Source organism: Fundulus heteroclitus, chromosome 5 (assembly GCF_011125445.2).
Source record: "Fundulus heteroclitus isolate FHET01 chromosome 5, MU-UCD_Fhet_4.1, whole genome shotgun sequence".
Classification (NCBI taxonomy): Eukaryota; Metazoa; Chordata; class Actinopteri; order Cyprinodontiformes; family Fundulidae; genus Fundulus; species Fundulus heteroclitus.
The window spans coordinates 27370385-27385490 of NC_046365.1; the positions used below are offsets into that span (position 1 = coordinate 27370385).

The following is a 15106-nucleotide window of genomic DNA, read 5'->3' on the forward strand; positions in this document are numbered from 1 at the left end:
CCTAAATAAAATCCAGTGCCTTCAGAAGCCCCTTAATGACCAAATACTCCGGCTGCGTGTCGCATGAATGAAGCCAAATCTGTAGTTTGTCAGACACCATATTGAGGGCACAAATGATGGCGAGACCCTAAATTTTACTTTTTGCCTACATTCGAGGAAAACTAACCACGTTAAACACAGCATGCCTAAAGTAAGACACGGTGGTGGCAGCATCATCCTGTGGGAATGCTGCTTTGTTTCAGTCTAGACAGGAGAGCTGGTCAGAGGATGGACGTTGGTTACAACGGCCCAATCAGGTTGTAACATATTAAATGGAAAATGTTCAATAGGTCTAAACATGGTTTCAAATAGGGCTGAACAATTAATCGCATTTTCAATATAATCGCAATTTTAAAATAACGCAATTTCCAAATCGCAGAGTCTGCAATTTTTGGCTATGTAACAATTAGGGAATTAGACACGTCTATTAGGTGTTGGTAAAATGTTTAAAGTGGGTTTGCCTCTACATGGAAGGTAAGACTGTTGCAGCAGTGAGATAATCTAATTTTATTACTTGTTTTAGAGTTTATATAATCATACATAGCATTAAGTACTGGTCAATCAGTTTAATACATAGACTTGCTTGTTGGTTGGACTTTAAGTCCAACAAGGATTGATGTCCAAATCAACTAAAAGCTGTTCTCTTGAATAATATTCTGATTAATAGAAACATTAAAAGTTCTTGTTTTAAATAGTCCTTGTTTACAAACATCTTTATTTAGAGGCCATTTTTGTTGCTTGTGGTTAATGCAGAGAAAAGTCAAAATTGCAATTTTGGTTGAAATATATCGTAGGCAGAACGCAATAATTTCTGCTCCGAGTTTAGATGCTGTGGGTGTTTTAGCAACTAATCCACACGGCGAGGAAACAAGTTGATTTATTTTTTGTATATGTTTAAAAAGACATGATAATTTAAACTGGGGGAAAAAAAATCGCATTAAATCGCAATATTAAGAAAAAAAATTGCAATTAGATTATTTTCCAAAATCGTTCAGCCCTAGTTTCAAACGACGTCTATGTCCAGACATCCAGCGGTATCGCTTCCCTAAACAGAGCGTCGTCCCATTTTTCCATTTCCCAGATCTGGACGGTCTCGTCGACAAGACGGAGGCAGAGATCAAGGAGCACATCAAGAGCATGGAGCGGTGGAAGAACATCGAGAAGGAGCAGAACGACGCCATCAACCACGACACCAAGGAGCTGGAGAAGATGACCAACAGGCAGGGCATGCTGCTGAAGAAGAAAGAGGAGTGCATGAAGAAGATCAGAGAACTGGGCTCCCTGCCCCAGGAGGCCTTTGAGAAGTACCAGACCCTCACGCTCAAGCAGGTACACACACACACACACACACACACACACACACACACACACACACACACACACTTACACTTACACTGCAAAAATAGAACTCAAAATACAAAATAATTTCTTGAAATGAGAGTATTTATCCTTGATTTGAGCAGGTAAATAAGATTTATTTGCCAATGGAATAAGATTTTTGCACTTAAAATAGGAACAATTTATCTCCATCACCTCTTTTCAAGTGCAGGATGTCTAATTATCTTATTTTAAGGGTAAAAATACTCATTCCATTGGCAAATAATCTTATTTACCAGCTCAAATCAAGGACAAATACACTAATTTCAAGAAAATTTTACTTATTTTTAGTTCTCTTTTTGCAGTGTACCAGCACGTTACCGCTGCTATACTTCGCCTTGTTTCTGTCTCTTCTACTAACGTTATTTGCTCATAAAGGAGATCCTCAAAGTTAAAAAAAAATGTAAATAAAGCTGCAATGAAACTAATGTTCTTTTAGGACAATTGGGATGAATTGATGTTAAAAACTTAGACTTGAGATTGAAATCATAGATTAAAAAGATAAAGTCTGTGAGGTCCAGACTGTTGCTCATTTCATCGTTTAAATGAGAAAACGCGTCATCGGCTGCTGTTTAGAGTCAGCTTTCAGTTTCAGGTTGAGGTTTTTCTCTCCTTAGATGTTTTGTCAGCTTGAGCCTCGATCAGTTTCCTTGTTTTCACTTCTGCTTTGTATCATTTTAAAGCCCAGTGCACACATGAATAATGGGTCTCTAAAGAGCTGGATCTTTCTAAAATCTCCATCAAGAGGAGAGCAGTAGTTAAGAGAAGCTGCCAAGAGGCCTTAGGTAATTCTGGGGGAGCCACAGAGATCCACATCTCAGGTGGGGGAATCTGTGACAACGATTAGCACTCCCTAAATCTGGCCTGTGTGGAGCTTTTGCTCGGGGAAAAACCCTCCATTGTTGAAATTAGAAGCCTGTATTGGAGTTTTGCACCAGCCTTGAAGGCACAGCATGTATGTGGAAGAAGGAGCTCCGGTCAGGACAAAAATTAGCAGAGTTTGAAGAAAGCTGAATGCAAATGCATGTCACACAATTTACTTTAGCTGTGTTTTCTCTCTGAATAAAGCCGTGAAAGTGTGTAACATAGAAAGTACCCCTGGACCAGTGCTAATGAAGTTTTAGTTTGTCAGCACTGTTTTTTAATTGTTTTTCAAACCCACATTCAGTTGCAGCAGGAAGGCGCCTCATTTATCCCGGTTCTGTTGGAGGTTTCTTCCTGTTTAAAGCGGGGTTCTCCTCCCCACTGTCACCACGTGCATGCTCCCTCCATGTGAGGGAATAAAGCACTAAACCTGACTGCGGTGTTTTCTAACTACGTTAGTCCAGTTTGTGCCCCATACGGCCGGCCTTCTCTGAGAAAACCAGTAAAAGCACCTTTGGCCCGCGGCGATGCATCATTTTAGCCGATTTGAACCGCGGCTTTAGTTTTAGGCCGCGGTTCAGCTTGATGCCACGCCTGAGTGTCACGCAAAATAAACATAAATAAACGACGGTTTGTGGCTGTAAGAGCATCACTTCTGCATCTGAGGATTACCGTAGGCGAGATAAAAAAAAAAAAAAAAACACCAAAGCAAAGAACCTGATGTTGTTTTGCTCACCAGGGTGATCCTGGCTACTAGCTGCTACACTGCAAAAACGGATCTAAAAATAAGTAAGATGTTCTTAAAGTTAGTGTATTTGTCCTTGATTTGAGCAGGTAAATAAGATTATCTGCCAATGGAATGAGTATTTTTACCCCTAAAATAAGATAATTAGACATCCTGCACTTAAAATAAGATGATTGAGGTGAATTGTTCTTAGTGCAAAAAAATCTTATTCCATTGCGGAATCCTTAAAAAGTCTTAAATGGCATTGAATTCTGTATTATAAAACTAAGGCCTTAATTGGCATTAAAATGTCTTAAATCAGTCTTTCTTAGGTCTTAAAATTGTTACCAGGTCATAAATAGGATTTTATTTTTGTAATCCTTACCAAACGGTAAAATAATTGACACAATTATAATTTTTTAAATTTACCAAACGGCTCAATGTAACCATTATTGGTTCCGTCCCGATAGCAGAACCAATAAAAACTGTTGCGGCCGGACCATAGCTGCGAAAAAGAGTTGGCACTGGTTATGTTGTGGTTTTTAAAACTGATTTATAGTTTATCTTATCAGGGAACAAAACAAAGTTTGTGAATTCAATTCAGTAGTTGTCAAAAATATATCTGTAATTTGTGTGTTTTTTTAGCTTTCTTCCAATATGGAATGTTTTTCAAAATTTTAAACTTGTCTACTGGGCCAGAAGGTAATGGTTTATGTTAAAATAAACATTTGGGTGAAGTTGTCGCAACCAGGTTTATCTTGTTTATCGTTAAGTTGGTCTTAACTTTTTATTTCAAGTGGCATTAAAAGGTCTTAAAAAAGTCTTGAATTTAACTTGCCTTACGCTGTAGGAACACTGCATTGGCAAATCATCTTATTTACCTGCTCAAATCAAGGATAAATACACTAACTTTAAGAACATTTTACCTATTTTTAGATCCGTTTTTGCAGTGTAGATCTGTACAACAATAACATTTAAGAGTAATTAACTGGGTGACGTAGAAACGTGCACACACACACACACACACACACACACACACAGGCGCGCGCATCCAGAGTGGCGTTTCTTTAGGAATAAAGTTGAGGACCATCACCTTCCACCCGCCCACTCGTCACCAGTGACTCAGACTCAAGTGCTCTGTCTAATTCCTGCTCTCAGCCAGCTGCCTATGGGAGCAGCGTCTGTGGGATGAGTGGACTTGGCTGCATCTTTCATAAGTGTCTGAGTGTCAGCTCTGTCTGAGTGTGAGTGTGTGTGTGTCTTTACCCCCCCACCCACCCCCCTCCTCTTTAACAAAGCCAAGAATAGCTTCACACTTTCTCATAAACACTTCATCTAGTTACTGTTGCTCCTCAGGAAGCCACGTCGGGGCAGGACGGTGGCGCTGATTGCTCGAGTGGAGGAGAGCGCTGAGCAACGGTGGCAACTTGCCCGTGTTGCTTTGGCCGTCGGTGATTCAAATCGATGAATTTATAGCTCAGACTTAGCCACGCCGTCTGCAGGCGTGAACATAAAACCGGGCAAGTGAGATTCTAATGGACCCAAAATAGTTTTGCACTGCAAAAACGGATCTAAAATAAGTAAAATGTTCTTAAAGTTAGTGTATTTATCCTTGATTTGAGCAGGCAAATAAGATTATCTGCCAATGGAATGAGTATTTTTACCCCTAAAATAAGATAATTAGACATCCTGCACTTGAAATAAGATGCTGGAGATGAGTCGTTCCTATTTTAATAGCAAAAATCTTATTCCATTGGCAAATAATCTTATTTACCTGCTCAAATCAAGGACAAATACACGCATTTTAAGAACATTTTACTTATTTTAAGTTCCATTTTTGCAGTGCACGGTTTTAACTTTTACAGATAAAATAACAGCACTGCAAAAAGAGAAGTAGAAATAATTAAAATGTTCTTAAAATGAGTGTATTTGTCCTTGATTTGAGCAGGTAAATAAGATGATTTGACAATGGAATAAGATTTTTTTGCACTTAAAATGGGAACAATTCATCTCAATCATCTTATTTCAAGTGCAGGATGTCTAATTATCTTATTTTAGGGGTAAAAATACTCATTCCATTGGCAGATAATCTTATTTGCCTGCTCAAATCAAGGATAAATACGCTAACTTTAAGAACATTTTACTTATTTTTATATTCGTTTTGCAGTGAAAACGGCACCAAAACTGATGCTTGAGCCGTAATAAAAACTAAAACGTCTTTAAAAAGAGGTTGTCTTAAATATCCAAGAGAAATGACTGAGTTATTATTTATTGTGTGTGTATTTAGTTGATAATGAAACAAAGCAGAGGCTGTTGAATAAATCATCACCGTAAGACGGGCGGTCTCCCCGTGAGCAGCTGTTAACGACGACACGGCGTGTTTTTACTTATTTTATTTGCTTTCTGGTCCAACAGCTGTTCAGGAAGCTGGAGCAGTGCAACACGGAGCTGAAGAAGTACAGCCACGTCAACAAGAAGGCCCTGGATCAGTTCGTCAACTTCTCCGAGCAGAAGGAGAAGCTGATCAAGCGGCAGGACGAGCTCGACCGCGGCTACAAGTCCATCATGGAGCTCATGAACGTGCTGGAGCTGCGGAAGTACGAGGCCATCCAGCTCACCTTCAAACAGGTCCGTCTCTGCTGCGTTCGCCGAGTTCGTGGCTGCACTCAGTCTGTGATGTCCATTTTTTAAAGAAATAAAAAGCTCAATGACGCGCCGTCCCGTTCTTCCTTTCAGGTCTCGAAGAACTTCAGTGAGGTTTTCCAGAAACTCGTTCCGGGAGGCAAAGCCACGCTGGTGATGAAGAAGGGCGACGCCGAGGGCAGCCAGTCCCAGGATGAGGGAGAGGGGGGAGCCGACGGCGAGAGGGGCTCCGGCTCCCAGAGCAGCGTCCCGTCAGTGGACCAGTTCACCGGAGTCGGCATCAGAGTAAGACAACAGAGTCTCATCCTGGTTCCCCGAGCAGATCCACCTAATTATACTTTTGACCGATAGAGGGCGCGCCGTACGGGCCGCTCTGCAACAGCGAGGAAGAAAATCAAGAGCCACACTGCAAAAACGGAGCTAAAAATAAGTCAAATTGTCTTGAAATTAGGTCATTTGTCCTTGATTTGAGCAGCTAAATAAGATTATCTGCCAATGGAATGAGTATTTTGACCCCTAAACTAAGATAATTAGATATACTGCACCTGAAATAAGATGATAGCGATGAGTTGTTCCTATTTTAAGTGCAAAAAATCTCATTCCATTGGCAAACCATCTTATTTACCTGCTCAAATCGAGGACAAATACACTAATTTCAAGAAAATTTGACTTATTTTTAGTTTTGTTTTTGCAGTGCATGGCCACTAGCAGTGGCATAAAGGGAAAACTTGACAGAGAAAGTCACATTTTTCAGACAAAATGGGAAGAAGTACGGACGTGGGGATTTTTTTTTTTTTTTTTTGCTACACAGCACTGCGTTCACAGACCAGTGTGATGCATTCGCGAGCGTCAGAAAGCTATGGTGCATTCAGGAGCATGGGACATTATATGCACAGATGTGCATAATCAAAAAATAACAGAAATACAATTATAGAGCATTCAGTGTTGTAAGAAAGCCCACACTGTTTCTGAATAGACACATTATTGTTTGAGTTAAGTTCTGTTCCGTTTTATGCCTCTTTCCTTGTAAATTTGAAATGTCCCATGCTCCTGAATGCATTGATATGGAGGAGTTTAAATTCCTTTCTTGCAATTTTTTTTAAAGCAAACGGTTTGTCTTTTGCTTAAGGACATATTAAAATGCATTTATATGCAGAAAATAGTTATATTTATCATGGAAGTTGCCGATCCCTGCTCTTTAATGTCTGACATGGTCCCAGTCTGGGTAAGCGTGGGCCCAGAGTGAGGACGGATGTCTGCGGTTTTTTGATCCGTCACCTGGTCAGCTCACTAAATTGAAATATTTTACTGTCCCAGGCTGGTCTGTTCATTTGCAGCAGAGTCCATAAAGTCTGCGCTCAAGAACATCCAGCGCAGAGAACAAAGCTGCAGAAACCACATTTACAGCATTATAGCAGGACTTTGGGCAGCTGCATTCATCTAAACTCCAGGGCTGGGGTCCTGAAACCTTTAGGCTACGTTCACACTGCAGGTCTTAATGCTCAATTCCGAATTTTTTTGCGTGTCCGTTCACATTTCCAAATATATGCGACTTGTATTGTGATCTCCTGTGTGAACTGCGTTCATACGCCTAAGTGTCCCGCATGCGCAGTAGAGGACGCGATGATGTCATACGTAGTAAGCGTGCTCATTGTTTGCGGAAGTAAACATGAATCGTGATGCTGCAGCGTATCTTGCGTTCTTTACATTATTCTCCAACCGGATCCAGCACATTACCAACGCAATCTTTTTAAGAAGATCGAAAAGGAAGAGAGACAAATTTTAGTGATGTGAGTGGCTTTACTGATACGGACTTCATTCATGATTTTCGAATGACAAAGGCGACCTTTATGTGCGTCTGAACGGCTCTCTTTAGCGCTCTCACATAAAAACACACATCTTCGGCGGCCATAGCAGCGAGTAAACGCGTTGTCGTGGGGCTGTATTGACTTGTAACAGGTGCTTGTTACCGCACAATAGTCAACCTCTTTGGCATAGCCAGGTCCACCGTTAGTGACGTACAGGTCAGATAAATGCGACCTGGCCGTACAGACACAGGTCGCATTTAAAAAGATCAGATACGTATCGGATTCAGGACCACATATGAAAAAATCCGATCTGTGTTGTTCAGACTGTCATAAAAAGATCAGATCCAGGTCGCATATGGACAAAAAAATCGGAATTGGGTCACTTCAGGCTGCAGTGTGAACGTAGCCTTAGTCGTGTCTCTGGTCCAACAAACCTGAATCAAATGGCTGGATTCCCTCAGTCTGCAGTCCAGTTTTCCAGAGTCCTGCTGATGACCAAATTATTTGACTCAGGTGTGTTGAAACAGAGACGCATATAAAAGCTGCAGGACACCGGCCCTCGAGGAGTGGAGTTGAAGACCCCTGATCAGGAACAAAGGAGCAAAAGACCCAAAGTACCGCTTTGATGTAACCATTCAGACATGAGGAAAACCTTCCTGATGGCAGAAGCCTGAACTCAGTGTGCCTTTAAGGCTACATGTTGCCCTCTTACTGACTCCTAGGCTACGTTCACACTACGTCTTGATGCTCAATTCCAAATTTTTAGCTCCATTTGGATTTCTTTTTTTTTTTTTTTTTTTGAAGTGACCGTTCATATTAAATGCGACCGTCATCATTCTGCGGTCTGAACCTGCGTGCGCGGACAACAGAAGAAGACGTCAGCCAGCGGCGCGCTGTCTGAGGAAGTAATGGTTAATGTAATTGTTACTAGAAGTGTTCAACAAAGTTTTGTTAAAAAATTTAAAAAGAAAACTCAGAAAGAATAAAAAAAAAAAAACAGCGATTACCGGCTGGCATCTCTCCTTGTTATTATTAGAAAACTAATATTAACGGTCTTTTCTGGAGTGGTAGCTGCTGCCGCTGTGTGTGGACATGTAGCGAGAGACAGAAGAGTGACGGATAAAATGCGACACGACTGTTCAGACAGCGGACGCTTTGAAAAATATCCGATACGTATCCGAATTAGTACCGCATATGGAAGTGGCCCAGATCGGATTTCTTTTACCAATGAAAATATCAGAATTGGGTCACATTTCCCCGCTGTGTGAACGTAGCCTTATTCAGTTCATCTCTCCATCAATCTTTCCATCCCTCTGTAGATTTTCCCCCCAGTAATTCACGCACTTTTAGCCAATAGATAAACACATTTCTTTCACATTTATCAAAGTTTTCTCTGAGTTTGTCACTGGAAGTAAGTATATATATTTTTTTTTTTCTGCTGGAATAAAAATATCCGTCGCCACCGGATCCATCCCCACAAAGCAGAGCCAAGGTGAAGTTAGTCACGCAATGAGTAATACACGGCTCTCTTCACGCCAGATTTATCCCGATCATTATGAAAGCTGTCATAACAGTTCCCATTCTTTGTCTGAGCCCACAGAACCAATTAATGTGCATTAACGCTGAAAGCATTAGGGCCAGGCTCACGGAATGCGCGTGCGTCTGCCTCTCGCAGGTGTCGTTCACGGGGAAGCAGGGGGAGATGAGGGAGATGCAGCAGCTGTCGGGGGGGCAGAAGTCTCTGGTGGCTTTGGCTCTGATCTTCGCCATCCAGAAGTGCGACCCGGCTCCGTTCTACCTGTTCGACGAGATCGACCAGGCCCTGGACGCCCAGCACAGGAAGGCCGTCTCAGGTAAAATGACCCGTGTGTCTCTGGATAAAAGGTTTTCTGCTGATTTTAGGTGTGATTAGTCGTTCCTCTATGATTTCATATATCTGTTGATTTTAAAATTGTCTTATTCTAGTCAACTAAAACTGGATTAAAAATCAAAATTGCTAATTTACAACTGAAATAAAAAGGACATTTTAGTCAAAATATCATGACTAAAACTACATTAAAATGTGCTCCTTTTTGCATCTGCTTTGACTTTTCTAGATGCTGTTTATGGACTAAATATTTTTAATGCTGTAGTTAAATAACACTGAAGAACATTTAAAAGTTAGTTTGTTTTAAAACTGATACTAGGCCACTTGAAATCCTGCCATAGAAACGGTTAGGGATAGGTATATCTATCTATCTATCTATCTATCTATCTATCTATCTATCTATCTATCTATCTATCTATCTATCTATCTATCTATCTATCTATCTATCTATCTATCTATCTATCTATCTATCTATCTATCTATCTATCTATCTATCTATCTATCTATCTATCTATCCTCATCTTTCTTTCTTTCTATCTATCCTCATCTTTCTTTCTTTCTATCTATCCTCATCTTTCTTTCTTTCTATCTATCCTCATCTTTCTATCTATCCTCATCTTTCTTTCTTTCTATCTATCCTCATCTTTCTTCATCTAGCAGCGAGCTTCTTTCTTCAGCCCTGGCGAGCGCTCATCGTTCTTTCATCATCTAGTTTTATAGCCCGGGCTTTCATTCTAGTCTCTTTCTTCTTCATTCAGCTCATCTTTCTTTCATTTATCCCATCTTTTTTCATTCTCTGACTCATCTTTCTTTCATGTATCTATGTCTCATCATTCCCTTTCTTTATTCTCATCTCATTCATTATTCTCGGCGTCATTCATTATTCTATCTTCTTTCTTTGTTTTCATTCTATTCTCATCTATCTTTCTTTCTTTCTTTCTATCCTCATCTTTCTTTCTTTCATTCTTTCTTTCTATCTATCTTTCTATCTATCCTCATCTTTCTTTCTTTCTTTCTTTCTTTCTTTCTATCTATCCTCATCTTTCTTTCTTTCTTTCTTTCTTTCTTTCTTTCTTTCTTTCTTTCTTTCTTTCTTTCTTAAAGAGAATTGTGTTGCTTAATGAGAACCCTGATGATTTTTGCTCCCTGTAAAACCTGACAGCATGATTGGGGTTTGTACTTTTGCTTTCTAAATTATTTCCCCCCATTTTGTTTCCACGAGATCGTCAATATCCATATTTCTGGAAGTATGATTGCATGCAGCGGTTGGTTGCTGCTGAGCGGGGGCAGATGAGCTGCTCACTGTTCCTGGTTTGCTGAAGTAGTTTACTTAATATCAACCCACTTAGTTTTTTTCCAGCAATATTTTTTTGTTCATGAGGATTTGACTTCAATTTAAAAACAAAATCCTATTCATCATTATCCACTAAATTCCAGGCTGAAGTTTAAAGTTGATAACCGTTTTCTCCTTAGTCAACAGCATCATCTTTTATTCATCTACCTCTTCAAGTTTTAGCCATCAGTTGGAAAGTGGAAATTTGAAGCATTAGAGCTGCACAGTCGATCAAAATGCAATCAAAATCCCGTTATTAAGAGGCTGCGCAATTATGCAATTGCAGAGGACTGTTTGGTAGGATAATATATTTCAAGTGTCGCACACACAGGCTTCACATGAAGATAATATATTCGCTCAATTGGATGGAGTCCAACGGCCGCTGGAGATTATTCTTAGGGACGAGATGCTAAAACTCACAGAGACCCCCGAAGGTCCTCGGGTGAAGAAAAGATAATTTTTTGGGTTAATTGTATTGTTTCTTCATCCCAACTTTCAGCAGTTAAATATGTTCATGGTTTCCTGCAGAGATGGAAAATATGTAGGAACCCTGGGTTTAGTTTAGCTTAACAAGCTACAAAATATTTATTTATTACCAAACCGAACCCAGTCAGCCACAGTCTCATCAATCGGTTCTTCTCACGTTCTGCGTAATCACACTGATTCCCTAATCTGGCATAAATCCAGGATTATTAATGAAGGAAACAGCTGGAAATGATGCACATCTGTTTCAGACATGATCGTGGAGCTGGCCGGGCACGCTCAGTTCATCACCACCACCTTCAGGCCTGAGCTGCTGGAGTCTGCAGACAAGTTCTACGGCGTCAAGTTCAGGAACAAGGTGGGCCTCTCTGAAGCAGCTCTGATTCATTTTTATTTCTCCCAGTTTAATTTCAGACGGTTTTGCTTCTGTTCTTCACTTCAGCAGCTTCCAAAACTGTTTATTTCCACCTTTCTTTTTTCTTTTTTTGATTATTTAATTTAGCGTCAGAACTTTTCCGATTTAAAAACAAAGCAACACGTTGTAAGAAGGAATGAATTTATTTTGACCAATAAGTTTATACAGAAAAAAAGATATAAAGACGCAAGAGAGATAAATGTACAGAAATAAGTTTACACTTATCTACTCCTACCCACTTGTTACCCTCGAATTACTGCAACAATAACGTGTCCTTATATATGTAACACTTTTAATATACAATGTACTTCAATACACAATCATTAAACTTCCCAATCTATATTATCTTAATATACTATACACGTAAATAGACAGTGATGATAAAAAATACATTTTGCAGAGTTTCTGAAGGATCTTCAAAAGCCATAAGATCTATTTTAGGTCTTAGAAACTCCTAAATATCTCCTGAGATTCTAGACTAGCATCTTAAAGTTGTGTATCTATTGCGTCTTCTCTGAGAAGGCGTTGAGGAAAAACACAGAGGTCACATCTGAGGGTAAAAAAAAATTAATTGTGGTTGACAAAGTCGGATTAAGTTTTCTTTATTTAGTCAGTAATTTGGCCTTGAACTTAAAGTAAAGTCATGCTTAGGGATGCAAACAAATAATCAGCTTACTATTAATTGTCAAATAATGGTTTATTAGGTAAGAATTAGTTGCAGCCGATTAACTGATGATGTTCACTTAGACGGCTCTTCGTTCAGTGTTGCAGTACGGCCGCCATCAGGAGGAGGGCGCCGCTGTTAATATCTTTATTGTCCCACTGCGGGCGCACAATCCGGGCGGACGCATGCAATGTTTCAAACTGTGTCCGCTACGGGATTATTTTACACCGTTTAATGACGACAGGGATGCAAAATGCCGTTTATACGGTCCCGTTAATAAATATAAACACCTGACCAGCTCTTTACGGCTAACTAGCACCTATTCAGCCGTGCTGCATGGCGGAGCAGCGTCAGCTTCACTAAACACAACAACTCACACCAGACTACATAAAACATGCTGCTTTTCTTTAGCAAATTAACTCTAGGTTTATAGGTTTGTATATAGAGAGGGCCCACTCAAAGTATAAAATAAAAATGGAGCCTGTTTGTGTTCTTGCTCGGTGTTCAGGTGCCAGCACTATTGATTTTATTCTTAACCCTCTCAGGGGAATTTAAAGTTGTTACTTTTATGGCTTGTTTTTGAGTTACCATTTAACTTAAATGTTGCCACGTCTTTAAATGAGTTTTACATTTCTCTGCTTGTGGGGATTTATAACTGTTTTGCATATTTTTATTCTATTCATCTTATTTTTTTGTCCAGTAACCTCACAGGTTCCTGTTATGTCGTATTTTATGAATAAGTTTAATAATGTGTGAGAAAACCACAGTTTTGGTGAATTTAACGAGCATTTGATACAGCTGACATAAAGTGTGTTTACAATATACCTTTTTTTTTATTTAACATACTGTAAAAAATTATCCCTTCATGTTATAGAAAGAGCCTCTTGATACAAGAGAAAACTGCGGTTTGTAAGAAAATGGCCGCTTATCAATTAATCGCCAGTCGATCGATGAGATCAATCAACCTTAGATTAACTGATTGATGGATAACTTGCCGAGTCTTCAGAAGAAACTCTTTTACACACCTTTTTACTAAAACCAAAGCTCTGAAGCAGCTTTCCTCCAGCCTGAGGCGGCTGGTTCTACTTTTTACCCGCTTTACTTTAATTATCCTGGTCCAGTAGGAGAGAAGAAGCCCACCTCAGTGATGGCGGGCTAAAAGCTTTTCCTTCTGTCCTCTGCTGATCCGTTAGGCTAAAGAGGCTCTTTTTGTTTCAGAACCCGAGTTATTGGTGCTTAGTCACCGCGGCACTGATTGGCTAAGTTTCTGTGTGTCTTTGTGTTTTTAAGGTGAGTCACATCGATGTGATCACGGCGGAGCAGGCCAAAGACTTCGTGGAGGACGACACCACCCATGGTTAACGCGCTCCACCTCGACACCCTCATCCATTCCTCCTCCTCCTCCTCCTTCACAGAGAGCGTTTTGCTGAAAGCCTCCAACGCTGAGGGTCACAGACACAAATAATCCACCGTGTCTGCATAACAGTTTTTTTTTTTTCAATATATTTAGCTCTATTGAAGAGAAAGCGCTGAAAAACGGCGCTTCTCGCAAGTTGTTCAGATGTGTCGAAACGCCACAGTGCATCAAATGCTCGGTTTCCATAACAATATCTATTAGCGGGGATAAAATGTGCTTTTATGGGGAAGGTAGCTGAGTTAGTGGGCATTTATATTTCTCATAGTCCTGAACCCTGATCTCACACTGGATCCACAGCTTCACGAAGAGAGCGTTCAGGTTTGTGTCGCTGTGATGAATCTTCAGACCTTTAAGCTAAAGTTGGGCCGTCTTTGTGACGCGGGCGAAGGCAGAAAATCCGGGGGGGGTTCCGCTTTTTTGTACATATGAAGCCGTTTTGATACGACTCGCGTTAAAATTTATGAAACGTCGCTTTTAAGCTTTGAAAAGAAGCGTGTTTCAAGAGGCCGAGTTCAGTTTGCAGCATTCGTATAGCGTTCATATTTTCTCAAGTTTCAGTGACGTAGACTGCTTGTTCTCTTGAAAACACGATTGTTAAAGTGTTTAAAGTTTGTTGTACCTTCCCCCTGGTTGTTACTGTACTGTGTTTTGTTGTTTTTAGCTCATCGGAGTGGATAAAGTAGCCTGTTGATACCGCACTGAGTCCCAAGTTTTCATTCATATTTTGTTTATCAATCTTCTCTCTAGTCGCCCCTTTCACCCAACTCCACTTTTAAATGCTGTTCCTTTTTATGTAATTGGAAAAGTTTGGCTTATAAAATGAATAAATGGTTTTAAAACAAACGCACCCAGTTCACCGATTTATTTATTTTACTGGAAGACCACTAGGTGGTGCTGCAGTTAATGCCTGATGCTCTCAGTTTAAAAAGCAATGCTTCTGCACCAGGAAGCTGGAAGGTCTCTGAACAAAAATGACCTCATTAAGACTTTATTTAAGAGAAATTTAAATGTTTATAAAAAGAAATGTCTTCTATGTATTGTAGCATATGCAAAGTCTTAACACAGAGGATGGTCTGAGGGTGAATTTTTACTAATTGAATTTTAAAGAGTGAAATTTGCATCTACATGCATTGTAAACTTGTATTAAGGATTTACTTTTGTAAATTGGAAGCCGTAATTTAAATTTTCCAGAAAATGTGAGTATTGCATTATATTAGTTGAACTTAAAAACAAAAACAAAAAAACTTTTGTAGGGTTGATGTTTTTGTATCCAAAGCATATGCACACACTGGGGGCTCCTTGTGGTCCAGGCGCCATTTGTGACCCTCTTAAAGATTTTGTGCAACAACTCTGGCTTCCAAGCACAAGCAGTTGATGCAGATAAATACTTTTTTTAAGTCTCTTTTTTTTTTTTTTTTGGACAATATTTTCATAATTAAGTCGTAAAAATATCTTAACTTCATAGTTAATAG

The 15106-nt window shown here is 39.8% G+C and overlaps 1 protein-coding gene across 1 annotated transcript in view; it reads left to right on the top strand.

Annotated features, from left to right (window-relative positions):
* Nucleotides 1–14477, top strand: part of smc3 (structural maintenance of chromosomes 3) — a 47312-nt gene extending 32835 nt beyond the window's left edge. Inside the window, exons 24-29 of the mRNA XM_036137331.1 lie at nucleotides 1121–1368; nucleotides 5420–5632; nucleotides 5741–5932; nucleotides 9131–9308; nucleotides 11390–11496; nucleotides 13508–14477. Coding sequence (XP_035993224.1) covers nucleotides 1121–1368; nucleotides 5420–5632; nucleotides 5741–5932; nucleotides 9131–9308; nucleotides 11390–11496; nucleotides 13508–13579 — 1010 coding nt within the window. The 3' untranslated portion in view covers nucleotides 13580–14477. The remainder of the gene's footprint in view (nucleotides 1–1120; nucleotides 1369–5419; nucleotides 5633–5740; nucleotides 5933–9130; nucleotides 9309–11389; nucleotides 11497–13507) is intronic.
* Nucleotides 14478–15106: the final 629 nt, after the last annotated feature.